This window comes from Dromiciops gliroides, chromosome 3 (genome assembly GCF_019393635.1).
Source record: "Dromiciops gliroides isolate mDroGli1 chromosome 3, mDroGli1.pri, whole genome shotgun sequence".
Classification (NCBI taxonomy): domain Eukaryota; kingdom Metazoa; phylum Chordata; class Mammalia; order Microbiotheria; family Microbiotheriidae; genus Dromiciops; species Dromiciops gliroides.
Window position 1 is genome coordinate 423,466,245 of NC_057863.1, and position 15,284 is coordinate 423,481,528.

General features: G+C 36.0%; 1 protein-coding gene across 1 annotated transcript in view; it reads right to left on the bottom strand.

Moving 5' to 3' along the window:
* Positions 1-15,284, bottom strand: part of ZC3H15 (zinc finger CCCH-type containing 15) — a 34,232-nt gene that overhangs the window by 14,387 nt on the left and 4,561 nt on the right. The window contains exons 2-6 of the mRNA XM_043991474.1: positions 14,061-14,162; positions 11,700-11,811; positions 7,915-8,067; positions 7,521-7,612; positions 783-965 (exon numbers count right to left, since the gene is read on the bottom strand). Coding sequence (XP_043847409.1) covers positions 783-965; positions 7,521-7,612; positions 7,915-8,067; positions 11,700-11,811; positions 14,061-14,162 — 642 coding nt within the window. The remainder of the gene's footprint in view (positions 1-782; positions 966-7,520; positions 7,613-7,914; positions 8,068-11,699; positions 11,812-14,060; positions 14,163-15,284) is intronic.

The window sequence follows — 15,284 nt, forward strand, 5'->3', positions numbered from 1 at the left end:
TAGGGCCTTGACATCTACCCTGCAGGTGAACTTCCTTTTATATGTTATCTCCTTGAATTAGACTATTCTGAGGTCCTTGAGAGTAGGATGTTCAGATTTTTCTATTTGTATTCCTAGTACTTGGCACAGTGCTTGACAGGTAGTAAGCACTTAATAAATACCTTTAAATTAATTTGCTCATTCATTCCTTTCTGCTAAATCTTTGACTAGAATTAAAGTTGCAAAAAAAAAAAAATTGATTCTGAGATATTTTTTCCTTCTCATGTTATATAGGGTTTTTTTGGAAAAGATAGTAGACTGGTCTGCCATTTCCTTTATCAGTGGATTAAGATGAAAAGAGGTTAAATGACTTGTCCAGGGTCATATAGCTAGTGAGTATCTGAGGCCACATTTGAACTTAGGTCTTTCTGACTTCAGGGCTGGTGCTCTATCCACAGAGCCACCTCATTACCTTATAGCTGCTCATGCCTACATAGGCATAAATGTCATTCAACTAGTTTTCAAAAAAGAATTTTATATTAGTGGGCAAAAGCTTAAAGCTATCTCAATAAAAACAATTATAACATATAAGAAGCTTAATGTCAGAAAAATAAAATCTTTACAATTAAGCAGGCTATATCAATCACATTTTTTTTGAACAAAACAGTGCTGTTGCCCCCAAGTGGAAAAATTTTAAAATCACAATAAATGGATTTAAGGGTTGAGGGGTGAATCCCAAAATTATATCTTAAAAACATAAATAAAAATATAAATAAACAAAAATATTATTATGTTATAGTTACCTCTCTTTCTATTAGATCTTCTAATGAAATTTCATCTTCTTTTTCTTCTTTCTTTTTGTCTTTTTTTAATACAAAACCAGGAGGAAGAGCATGACGGTACATACAATTATCACCACCTCCAGGGCAAACCCAAAACCAGCCATATTTGTTGTTTTCAATAGCATCAAGAAAATGTTTGCACACCTATATAAAGAAACAATAATGTTCACTGATAACTTCTTCTGTCCTTGAACATTTTTTGTACTAGTATTACTATGGGAAAGATAAATTCTTATCCACAAACACAAAATTTCAGCTTAAAAAACAATCACTTTACAAGGAAACAAAAATGAAAAGAAAAACTTTGGAACTTTTAAATTATACAATAACATAATGGTTGACTAATTATAAACTACACTTATACACACATCATATATTCAGCTGAATCATTAAAGAAACACATTCATATAATTCAATGCTAACATTTATAAAGCTCATATTAATAGTCATTAAGGAAAATAATAAAATAGCTTGTTCTAATGGTTTATTTGTCTTATAAAATCCAAGTTTACTAATCTGAGATAATATTGTATCGACTTTAATGGCCTTCTTGGAACACTAAAGACATTTCATGTCTAAAATTAATCATTTCCCCAAATGGAAAAACACATTTCTCCCCATTTTAGTAATTAAAAATTATAGGGGCAGCTAGGTGGCGCAGTGGATAGAGCACTGGCCCTGGAGTCAGGAGTACCTGAGTTCAAATCCGGCCTCAGACACTTGACACTTACTAGCTGTGTGACCCTGGGCAAGTCACTTAACCCCAATTGCCTCACTAAAAAAAAAAAAAAAAAAAAAAAAAAAAAAAAATTATACCAAATGAGACCTTTACTTCCAAAGACCACTTAATCTAAAGTGCATGGAAAAGAAGAAGGAAGGATTCCTATCTGCTCCAATAATCAAGATCACTTAAGGTCTTAAGCAGTTAAGAGCAAGATAGGACAACCAATAGAAATTTATCATTTGTTAAAAAAAAAAATCAGAAAAGGAAATTACAACTAAATCGAAGAATGGAATATAGCTTCTACAAGTAGTCAAAGAAGTTGGTTTCAATGTAATCCCAAAGGAAACACTTCACAAGTTACCAATGGTTTTTTTAATTGCCAAATTTCAAGGTCTTTTCTTTATCCTCCTATTTCTCAGACCTCTCTGCAGTCTCTGACACCTGATCACTGTTTTCTCTTTGATGCTCTCTTCTCTAGGGTTTCATGACACTTATAGTTCTACTCCTACTTGCCTGACCACTCATTAGTCTTTCCCAGGTTCCTTTGCTTGATAGTCCTTCAGTTTTGTCCTGGGCCTTTCTCTCGTCTCTCTCTATATTATTTTGTTTGATCTCATCAGCAAATATACATTCAATTTTTATCAAATCCATGGCAGATGATTCTTAGATTATTTATCTAGCCCTAAACCTTTCCCAATTTTCAATCTTGGATCTCAAATCGCCTAATGGACGTTGTACAAGAGACATCTTAAACTCACCATGTCCAAAAAAACTGAACTCATTGTTTCCCTCTGAAATTTACACCCTCCTCTACTGAAAATTGCACTCATGCTCAACTCACTCTTTTATACCCCGCCCCCCCCAGCCCCCCATCAATAAGTTAAGTCTTGTTCATTCTATTGCTCATTTACATCTTTCTCCTCTGCAACTACCCTGGTACAAAACCATATCAACTCATGTTTAGACTATTATAACAGCCTTTTTAAGTAGTCTCTGGGTCTCAAATTTCTCCCCAGGCTGTCAAATTAATCTTCCTAAAACACAAGGTCTGACCAAGTCACAATCTCTTTTTCTTCCTCATTCAATAAACTCCAGTGACTTTCTACTATGTTCAGGAGCAAATATAAAATCTTGTTTGGCTTTTAAAGCCCTTCATAGTCTGGTCTCTTCCCACCTTTACAATGTTATTATATCTTATTCTTCTCCACATACTGTGCTGTTCAGCAATCCAGTGACAGTGGTTTCCTTACCATTCTTCCCACATTTTTGCTGGCTGTCCCTCCCATGCCAAAAATTCTCTCCCTCTACTTTATCTTCTGGCTTCCTTCAGATCCCAGATAAAAGATTACCTTTAGCAAGAAGCCCTTCCTAATCTCCCTTAGTGCTAGTGCCTTTACTTTAAAATTATCTCCAATTTATCCTGTGTATATTCTTTTTGTGCATAGTTGTTTGCATGTTGTCTTTCTCATTAGACTGTGAGCTTCTTTAATTAAAAAAAATTTTTTGGGGGGGTGAGGCAATTGGAGTTAAGTGACTTGCCCAGGGTCACACAGCTACTAAGTGTGTAAAGTGGCTGATGTCGGATTTGAACTCAGGTCCTCCTGAATCCAGTGCTCTATCCACTGCGCCACCTAGCCACCCCAACTGTAAGCTTCTTAAAAGCAGGCATTGCTTTTTTGTCTTTCATCGAATCCCCATCACGTAGCAGCATCTAGCACATAGCAGATACTAAAAAATGCTTTTCTGAGTTAACCTTACATGGCATATTTGATCATATTATTTTGTATTGCTTATGACTGTGATCAAAAATAACACCATGAAGAAAATTGGTGCTTATGTATCAACTTGAGGATGAAGAGGCAGAGAAATCTGATGAGCTAAATGGACAAAGTAGAGGTGCCAGACCATAGAAGATACAGAACAATAGTAAGAACTGTTTACACTAAGTGGAAAGAGTGCCAAAATTGGGAGTCATAGGACCTGAGTTCCAATCTTGGCTCCACCCATATGTTACCCCGCTCTGTGAACTTGAACAAACCACAACCTCTTTGGACCTCAGCTTTCTCAGTTGTAAAAATAGGGACATGGATTAGAATATTCCAAGATCCCTTCCACGTTTAAATTTATGATTAGGAGCAGCTAGGTGGTGTGGGGCAGCTAGGTGATGCAGTAGATAAGCACCAGCCATGGAGTCAGGAGTACCTGAGTTCAAATCCGGCCTCAGACACTTAACACTTACTAGCTGTGTGACCCTGGGCAAGTCACTTAACCCCAAGTGCCTCACTAAAAAAAAAAAAAAATTAAACAAATTTATGATCATATGAGGATGAAACTGATTAAAATGTCATGGATAAAGAAGACTATGACAGTGAAAAGCAAAGAAGGCTAAGCTGACAAAAAGTTTGACATGAAACCCAACTAAGCAATTATTACCCCAAGGACATCTATGGAGGAAAACAAGCTAATAGCAATACAACAAACTGATGGAAAACTGAACATATGTGTAAACATTTCTCTAAAGATCTACTTATACCATCAGAGAAACCACTATTTTGACACCTCAGCTTAACACTAACATTTAATTTGTTATTAAATAGAAATTTCATTTGTAATCATAAAGTCAAAGATTATGGCTCTGCGTACTCAGTCTAACCCAGATTTTAAAAACACTAACAGATTGTTAAAAGGATATATTAAGGAGGGGGAAAAAAAACCTAAAGAAAAAAAGCCCAAGATTTTACTGCTCCCAAAAGGCAAGTGATAATAACAGCTGGCATTATACAATGTCTATTATGTGTCAGGCAATGAGCAAAGTGCTTCACAATCATTATCTTTTTTATCCTCACAACAACCCCAGGAGGTAGCTGTTATTATTATCCCCATTTTATAATTGGGGAAACAGACAAAGACAAAGCTTAATTGATTTGTCCAGGGATTTGAACGTAGGTCTTACTGACTCCAAGGTGCCACCTATTTGTTTTTTTGTTCTGTTTTGTTTTTGTGGGGCAATGAGGGTTAAATGACTTGCCCAGGGTCACACAGCTAGTAAGTGTCAAATGTCTGAGGCCAGATTTGAACTCAGGTCCTCCTGAATCTAGGGCCAGTGCTTGATCGACTGCACCACCTAGCTGCCCCAGTGCCACTTACTTGTAACTGCTGACTCATATTCCTCTCTCATCTCTATAAAATCTTTTTTTTTTTAAGTGAGGCAATTGGGGTTAAGTGACTTGCCCAGGGTCACACAGCTAGTAAGTGTTAAGTATCTGAGGCTGGATTTGAACTCAGGTACTCCTGACTCCAGGGCCAGTGCTCTATCCACTGCGCCACCTAGCTGCCCCTCTATAAAATCTTTATGAAAATGCTCTATTTACATTGAGGGTAACACTGATGAAAATTAGATTTTACAAATGATATTCTAAAGCAGCCCACCACATCTTTACAGTCAACTGAAAGATACAGAGAAGACAAAACTGCAATAAAGATAAATATTAGACTCAGAAGTCTCTTCTTCAAACAAGTCTTCATGTATATACTCAGATCATACAAGACTCCTTAATAAACACAATCACAGAGAATTCTGTTCAACAACCTTCAGATTATTAATTTCAGGCAAAGCATGAAATGGAGAATGTTATGGAGAATATTCCATGAAGGGTTCAAATATAAAAATGGACCCCTAGATTCTTCTATTTGTATATGATACTGTATACAGTGCATCACAGCCTAATATATTCTAGAGCCTCTTCAATGAGATCCATGAACTTTTTTTTTGGCAGGGCTATGAGGGTTGAGTGACTTGCCCAGGGTCACACAGCTATTAAGTGTCTAAGGCTGGATTTGAACTGAGGTCCTCCTGAATCCAGGACAGGTACTACCTAGCTGTCCCCATGCATGACCTTTTTTTTTTTTTTTTAAAGTGAGGCAATTGGGGTTAAGTGACTTGCCCAGGGTCACACAGGTAGTAAGTGTTAAGTGTCTGAGGCCGGATTTGAACTCAGGTACTCCTGACTCCAGGGCTGGTGCTCTATCCACTGCGCCACCTAGCTGCCCCATGACCTTTTAAAAGAGTAACCAATAAACATTTATTATGTACCTACTGTGTACTAGGTGCTGGGTACATGAAGGAAAAAAAAACAAAACATTTTCTGCCTTCAATGAACTTTCATGAAACTCAGGGAAACAGCATGTGCATACAGAAATATGAACAAAATAAATACAAGGTAATTTTTGTGGAGAGGTACTAGTCCAAATTCAGTGAGGGCTGAGAGGGGATTGGTATGTAGCTTAAGAAATGTTTACTAAAATTAAAGATGAACTGGGGCAGAATCAAATAGATGTGCAGTGTGTGTGAGGTAGAAAGCCACCTTGTGCAATGTCTTTATGTTTACAAACAAGTAAAGAGGAGTCTGGAGCTGTGAAAGGCAAAGAATTTTCTTGCTCCTTTGTCAACTTGAAAGAGGAAATCATTTTTGCCAATCTCTCTCAACCCCTACCTCAGGGCCAAAAGCCATGAAGGGGTTTCAATATTTAATATTTTTGTTTTAATTTAGGGTACCATATACAGTAAACATAGGAAATGAATTTATATTACATGTGAAAAATCAAATCATGAATGGCAAAAAATAAAGAAAAAATAATGTTCAAAAAGTTATTAAAACACCATGTCGGGGGCAGCTAGATGGTGCAGTGGTTAAAGCACCGGCCCTGGATTCAGGAGTCCCTGAGTTCAGATCCGGCCTCAGACACTTGACACTTACTATCTGTGTGACCCTGGGCAAGTCACTTAACCCCCATTGCCTGCAAAACAACAACAACAACAACAACAACAACAACAACAAAAAAAAAAACCCAACACCATGTCTTCTGGCCCACCCTCTATAATAGGCTTGGAGGTTAAAGCTTTTAGGGAAAAAAATCCAAGATGTAGGAGAGGCAGGGCAATGGGGGAAGCATGACAATACCTCCAGCCCTGCTGGCTAAGCACCCTGCAGACCATTCTCACATCCCCATCCAGGAACTCTTAAAAATTAGCCCAATAATTTACAGGAGCTAAATGAATGAAAAATACTTGTTCAGATTACGCCATGTATTTTGGAAGACCAGTTGGTCCAGGTAGTACATCATTACATTTATCTTTGGCAGATATTCTAGATGAGCAATAACTTTGGCCCAGAATTGAGAAGGAATTCAGAGCATGGTTAACCATACTTACAGGTCTACATGTAGGGTTTTTTTTTTTTTTTGCGGGGCAGTGGGGGTTAAGTGACTTGCCCAGGGTCACACAGCTAGTAAGTGTTAAGTGTCTGAGGCCGGATTTGAACTCAGGTACTCCTGACTCCAGGGCCGGTGCTCTATCCACTGCGCCATCTAGCTGCCCCTACATGTAGTTTTAATGATCCAAATGGATCATATGACTAAGAATCTCAACACCAGAATTCAAGTGATTCAAAGATCAAGGGAGAAATGCATGGGGGATATAAGATGGTCACAGAATATTTCCAGGGATAACCAACACACAGGAGGTGGTGTACATTATATTTAATTAAGGAAAAGGAAGGGAAGGAAAGGCCTGACAAGAGTAAGGGATAACAGTAAATGGGAATCATGTATCTGTTCTGGTATTCATAAAACATAAAATAATTTAAAGCAAGGCCCCAAGGACACTGGGGAAATCTATGGTAGAACACGGAAAATAACTACATGGGATGCGATTGTGCAGGACTGTAATATACACTATTGGATGTATAACCAAATTAATGAAATTATAGATTCATTAAAATAAAAGGCATAAAGTGTCCCAAAGTCTGTTTTAAAAAATAAAACCCAGTTTCCCCATAAACCACATTTATCATTATAAACTAGAATTATTTAAAAATTTAAGATATGACCTATTAAAAAAAGCCAAATACCTTGCCACATTAATTTCTCCCTAATGATAACAAATACTGCAAACTCAATTCAAGAAAAGGACATACTATTTGAGTTTTTGGTTTTTTCTTTTCCGCCTCACCATGCTTCTTGTTCACCACTTCTTCCAGCTTTTTCTCATCCCAATTATCCATCGTATCTAGATATAAAAGATGTTAAAATCACTATAACTATAGCTCCTCTGCCATTACATAATATTCCTTCTAAGAAAAATGTAGATACTGTATTAAAGGTAAATAACATCACAAAAAGAAATCTGGTGCACTTAACTGTTCTTTATGTATTAATTATAAAATTATGTAAGGAATTATGTTTACGATTCAAAAGAGAAAAAATGTCAATCTTTAGAAAAGCGATTCTAATTATGAAAGTTGCTACTGAACACTAACAATGAATTAATAACGGATATTCAGATTTAATAACAGAAAAAACTATACATACCCTTTTCAAGTTCTTCATCTCTTGCATCTATATAAACACTTCGTTTTTCACATTTTCTTTCCAGAGATAAATCATGGGAGAACTTACATTTATCTCCTTTAGTACATTGCCCTTGCTTGAAGAATGCACATACTACGGATTTGGGATCTGCACCTGTACCAAATGAAAGATAAAATTTGGCATTATTGATCCTGTTTGGAAGAAGGAAGGGTATAAATTTCAAATCAGCGAGTCATCATCAAAATCATGAGGAATTGTTTCAGTATGGACTATAATTAGCTTTTGTATAAACTGATGAGTTCAATGCACTGATAAAGAAATTGAGCTATAATTATATGTAAATAATGCTATTTCTTTCTTTTTTTTTGGTGAGGCAATTGGGGTTAAGTGACTTGCCCAGGGTCACACAGCTAGTAAGTGTGTAAAGTGTCTGAGGCCGGATTTGAACTCAGGTCCTCCTGAATCCAGGGCCGGTGTTCTATCCACTGTGCCACCTAGCTGCCCTCCTATTTCTTTTTTAAAAAAACCAGGCCTGTAACATCATAGTAGGTACACACACACACACACGCATGCACACGCACACATGTGTATGTATGTATGTATGTATGTATGTATGTATGTATGTATGTATGTATGTATGTGTAACTTCTATCTTGGAAACTACTCCACAGAAGAATATTAGTAACTCATCCATAATTTAAAGTATTAAGAGTCATCTGAGGTACAGAGAGGTTAAGACATTTGCCTGTGGTTACAACAACTCTAGTATGTATTAAGCCTTTCTGATGACTGCAAGACCACTTCATGACCATGAGCCTGATTATCTCTTTACTATTCAATCCAATTCAACAAACCTCTTTTACCTACTACATGACAAGCATGGCAAAAACAAAAACAAAACCATCTTTGCCCTCAAGGAATTCTGAGAAAAAAATGAGGTACACAATAAGTTAATATAAAATATATACAATGTAATCTGCACGTGGACAGTTTTTTTTTTTTTTAGTGAGGCAACTGGGGTTAAGTGACTTGCCCAGGGTCACACAGCTAGTAAGTGTTAAGTGTCTGAGGCCGGATTTGAACTCAGGTCCTCCTGACTCCAGGGCCAGTGCTCTATCCACTGCGCCACCTAACTGCCCCACGTAGACAGTTTTATAGTACAAAGAGGCACCTCACTGAGCTTTGAAGGAGGCTGAGGCTTCTCTGAATAGAGAACCTATTCCCAGGCACAGGGTAAAGCAATGTGACAGGAGTTGGAATGTTGTGTACTACAAATGGCAAGCAGGCCAATTTTTTGTTGTTTGTCCTATGTTCCTGAAGAGGACCATGACACCAGGGTGATATCATAACTTGCACTGAACTGGTTTCAAAGGAGGGAGGGCAGTGCAAGGAAGGCCACCACCACACTCTCTCCTCCAGAGCTATCTGGGTCCAGTGGCATGATATATATATATATCTATATCTCAAGATGATTAGAGATGGCCTCAGATGTTTAAGTCAATTGGGATTGTGACCTGCCCAGAGTCACACAGCTAGTGAGATGAGATGCGAAGGCCCAAGGAGGCAATTTGTAGAATGTATGAAGAAATCATAGATTTAACAGTGAAAAATATGTTGCTCTAGTCCAAACCCCTCGTTTTATAGATGAAGAAGCTGAGTCTTGCCTGGGACATTAAATGATTTGTCCATAGTCTTATAGATACCAAGTATAAGAAGTGTCCTTTGATTCCAGGGTCAGTCCTCTTTCCACAGTACTACTAAAATATACACAACTAACAATGATCTATAATCCAGTTACATTTGAATATACGCTCTTAAATTCTTAAAATTCATAGTATGTATGAGAGAAAATAGAGTTGGTAAATACTCATAACCATACTGTGCAGGCTAAAGTTGCCTTTACTAACATAATTTCTAAGGATTTGAACCTGAGGGTCTTTGGATTCCAATTATAGTATCCTTTTACTGCATCTTGGTGCTGATATCCTCAAAAGATATAAGGATATATTCTATCCATTTGAACATGCTGAGTTTGAGGCCAAAGAGACATCTAGATGGAGATGCTCAGCAGGCAGTTGGTTGAGAGGGGAATAGAATTCAGGAGGAAGATTAAAAAACATGAATCTTTTGTACATTTCTGAACTGAATCTATGGAGAGTGATACATTCACCAAAGGAGGAAGACAAGCTGAAAGAGAAGGCACAAGACTCAGACTGGAGTACATCTTTGTTAAAGAGATGGGATTATTCAGCAAAGAAGGTAGGAGAAATTGGAAAAAGGAGTATCATAGGAAGAACATATCAAGGAGGCAGGGCTTTGGATAGGGAGTGTCAAAAACCATAGAAAGCATAAGAATTGAGAAAAGTATGATTGAGTAAACATGAGAGGAAGAGATCTAGGATGAAGGGAACTTTGCTAATAATAGAAACAAAAGGGGTAAAGCAGAGGAAGAAGGAGACTGAAGATGAAGGCTAAACTGCACAGAAATGAAAGAGATACCAGGGAAAAGACTTTTTTTTATGTTGGCAGACCGTGACTCAATGATAAGAATTAAGGGAACAAGAAATAAAAGTATGCTAGCCATAAGATCGGTGAAATACTTGTTCCTTGGAGCAAGCAGGCCCTTTAGGGTCCAGTGATAACTGAGGGAAATGTTAGTGGCATTGACAATGCCCCTTTTATTCAGAGAAGAGAGCTAGAATGAGGTGGCCGAGTTAAATACCTGATGACTGGATCCTCAAGGATAGTAACAAGCTTCCAAAAAGCATTAGCTTAGAGGCACAGCCTCAAAGGATAGTGCTTTTAATTACACAGGGTCATAATGATAGGAAGATGAGGTACAGAAATAGGCCTTTTTGGGAACAAGACAGATTATGTGCTAAGGTATTAGCAATAATAGTAATTAAAATCTTTTGGCTGTTTTGCTATTTCTTGGGGGGTAAAAAAAGCAACCACAAAAATCAATGTCTCAGACTGCCTGTACTTAACTTAAGGTACTCACAAATTGTTAAATCATAAAAAACTAAATTAATTTCAATTAAAATTTTTAAAAATGTCATATTACGCTATGTGTGAGGAACAAAGACGACTCCAAACCAGAAAAAATGTTAACTCTAAAGTTATAAAGTTACTGGTATAAACATATACTACCTGGTCATTTCTCATAATTGGCAACAAGACAACTCTTAATGTTAATTCATAATATACACCATAAAATCTGATTATGACCATCTCTGATGTACTGCCCAATTTATTTTTATACCAAATTTTAAAATTTGATCTTTTCAATTAAAATCTCCTTTCATTGTCTCTCATCTGCTCTTCCCCCACTTTGGGGGAAAAGGAAAAGAAAAATCTTTTTTTTTTTTTAATTAAACAAATATACATAGCCAAATAAAACAATCATTACTGAATAGGCCATGTCCAAAAAATATATGTTAAATATGTACCCCGAGACCATTACCTCTCTTTCAAGAGACAATATTTTTTCAGCATGGATTTGCTGGAATTTGGATACACTAGGATGTAATTGTACCATAGTGATATGTACCACAGTGTAAAATAGGTGGGCCCACTTGAGTTCGACCTACCAAGTTGAATAAACAATTAACAGCAAGAAGGGAGTTATTAGTCAATGGTCAATTTGGCCTAAAGGATAATTAATTTCAAACTAGCTACTTTTAGTAAAAATGCTTTGAAAACACAAATGAAAATAAAATGGATTCAAATAGCTTTTATATGAATTATGCTTAACACAAATGAAACAACTAAGTTTCCAATTTTACCTTTACTTATTTTCTGAGCAGCAACTACTGGTTTGAATAGTTCATTTAGCTCCTGAAGTTCCTTCTTCTTGTCATCTTTCTTCAATTTTTTATCACCTTCATTTTGTGCAGCCTATAATTCCAGATTTAAAACGTTAATTTTAGATCACTTACATTCTAAAGACTAAATAAATACAATGAAGCATTGTTTCAGGAGCATTGCTATACTATAGATTGGCTATATCATAAGTTAAACTATGTATGCGCAATGCATAGCAATTTGTATACCATAAAATACAGAAAGCATATAAGGTAGGCATTACCCTTGTCTCTCTGATGGTAATCTTTAGATGATCATTTGCATATTAATTACAGGTGAAATGTACTTGAAAATAGGATTTTTAATAATTGTACAGAAGATGTAAAACAATACAGAAGATGTAAAACAAACTATAACATAATACCTGTTTTCAAGGATTTTATCCTTGATTTGGAACTGTTACCTATGAAATTATTAGCATTCAATAATATAAATTCAACACTAAATCACCATTTTATTAGTCATTTTAATGTTTAATCTTATAGTTTATGTCAAAGCTTCATTAGTTTGTATTTATTTTAAAGTAAATGTACATATTGGAAAATACTACAAAAAAAAAATTCATCTAAATATAGCAAACTCATGAGGGACGGGTTGTTTTGTTTCCTGAGTACTTCGTTACAACCACTTGCCAAAAACCTGAAAAAAAAAAATCACATTTTCTTGACAAAATTAAATCAATTTTTTTTTTCTGTTTAGTTCCTTAGGAGGTATACTTGTTAAAATCTTATTGCATACATCAACAGAAAATTGCCAATAAATGAGAATCCTTAAAGTTTTAGGCCAGTCAATATAGGTGTATTCCTCATAAACCTATACAATGAAAAATAACCCTTTGGACTCACAGAAGAAAGTCGGATTACATAGTGTAACAATGCTTATTTGGCATTATGAGACTATGAAGTGTTTTACATAAGAGATTTTTTTAACAACCACATCAAAGAGTGCTAAAAATTAATAATAATAAAGGAAATGCAAATCAAATGATCTGAGATTTCACCTCACCCCTGGAAAACTGGCAAAGCTGACAAAAGATGGGAATAATCAATATGGGAGGGGTTATGAAAGACAGACCCACCATACTTTGTTGGTAGAGCTGTGAATTGGTCCAATTATTCTGAAAAGCAATTTGAAATCATGTCAACAGTGACTATACATTTGACCCCAAGATTATACCTTTTGGCATACATTCCAAGAAGAACATTAATAAAAAGGCTCTATGTACACCAAAATATTTATAGTAAGACCTTTTCATTCATTCATTCATTTTGGGGCAATGGGGGTTAAGTGACTTGCCCAGGGTCACACAGCTAGTAAGTGTCAAGTGTCTGAGGCCAGAATTGAACTCAGGTACTCCTGAATCCAGGATCTGTGCTTTATCCACTGCACCACCTAGCTGCCCCTTACAGTAAGACCTTTTGTGTTAGTAAAGACTTGTAAACAAAATAGATGGGCATAGACTAGGAATGGCTGAAAAAACTTGTCATATAATAGAAAGAAATGTACTAGAATATTAATAAGATCTAAGAAATAATAATTCTGATGAATAGAGAAGTATGAGAAGACTGATAGAAAAATGAAATGAGCTGAACTAAGAAAGCAACATACAGAATGACTACAATAATGTAAATGGAGAGAACAACAAAATAATAAAGCTGCATGTAGTGAAATTATAATGCCCAATCTGGGCCCCAAAGAAAAGAGAAGGCACTGCCTTCTACTTCCTTGCAGAGGTATGGGAACAGGCATATGGAACACAGCATATAGTATCACACATTTTAAATATGTTGGTTAGTTTTGTTGAACTATATCTGCCATCTTTAAAAAATTTTTTTTTGATATAAAAGATGGTGTTCAGGGAAAGGGAATAGGAAGAAAGTTTGACAAAAAACAAAAATATCACTTAAATATTTTTTGCAAGTTTTGTTCTCTACCACAGTTAAGAGATAAAAGACAAGGTTCTCCCTGTTCTGGAATAAGAAGTGTCTATATGATTAACAAGAAGGCATTGCCAGAACCAACTGAAAAAGGCAATCAATTTTCTGAATGAAGTTCCAATTAACAGCTATTTCTTGTTCATAAGTGTTAGATTAAATATAAATTGTTTTTCTAATACAGCATTACCATTCAGATCAAAGTCAGGTAGGTAGCTCAGAGAAATAAGGAATGCAGTGGCCTCATTAAAATGCAGTCATGATGAAACTCCACCTTGACAACTCATCTGATAAAACACTTCTTTATGGATAAGTTTTATGATCAAACATAACATGAAAAGTACATACCTGTCGTGGATTTTGTTGACCAAATTTAACTTGATGAGTCACAGCCTTGATGAACTTCTGTTGCTTTGCCCCTTTCTTATTCTTCAAACCAAAAGTTTTGTCCTAAATGAGAAATATCATAAAAAGGTCTTCACAAAGAAAAAAGCACGTTTTAAGCAGTCATTAAGTTCCTCTCTTTTTTGCATCAACAAGCTTCCCTTCAAATCTTATTTTCTACTGAAGTTCCTATCCAAAATTACACTTAAAGTAGGCAAGTGATCAATATTATAAAATAAAAATTCTCAAAACTATCTGGCACTGGTTAAAATACAGAAAAGGGTATACAGTATAAATAAGGAACAGACTAGAATTAGCAAGACCCAAATGTAATCGAATACAATTGGCATTTTTTTAATCAACTTGCATTTAGCATGCACCATGTCAAGAAAACTCAATTAGAAGGAAGTGTAGTGTCGCAGAGGTTAAGTTCAGACCAGCATCATAAATCAATAATAAGCTTCAAATATATACTCAACTTATACACAAAAGTCCCATCATAAAAAGAGAATGAGAATGAAAGGAGATCCTTTCATGGCTTTGACCTGGGAGAATTTTTAACCAAATCAAAACCAAAAATTTTGTATCTAAGATCTATAGGGAAGACAAAAATATACAAGACTAAGAGCCATTCCTAAAAGATTAAAAAGTCACAAATAATCAACCAATCAACCATAAGATTGCTACTAATAAAAGAAACACAAATTAAATACCTGACACTAATCAAACTGGCAAAGATTATTAAAAAGAAACACAATGTTAAAGGGGCTTTGGGAAGACACAAACATACCCCCCCCCCATCAGTGAATTTAACCATTGGGAGAGTTAGGAATTTGTCCAACTGATCTAGAAAATCAAATAGGAGGCTGCTGTAATGGTTCAGAAGAGGTGTTAAGGCCCTGAACCACTGCAATGGTTTCCCAATTGGTCTCCCTTCAATCTCTCCTCTTTCCATACCATCTGTGGCTGCTGTTCCTAAAACACAAGCCTGACCATGTATGTATATTCCTTAAAATCCAGCTCCCCGTTAACTTTACAACTGGGTTTCAAATGACCTTTCTGGCTTTATGATATTCTACTTTGGAGCCAAATTGACTTTCTTGCTGTTCCCCACATTTCTCTCTGTACCATTTTTGTACAGCACCTCCCCTCCCCCATGCCTTACATACATTCATTCCTTACTTTCAT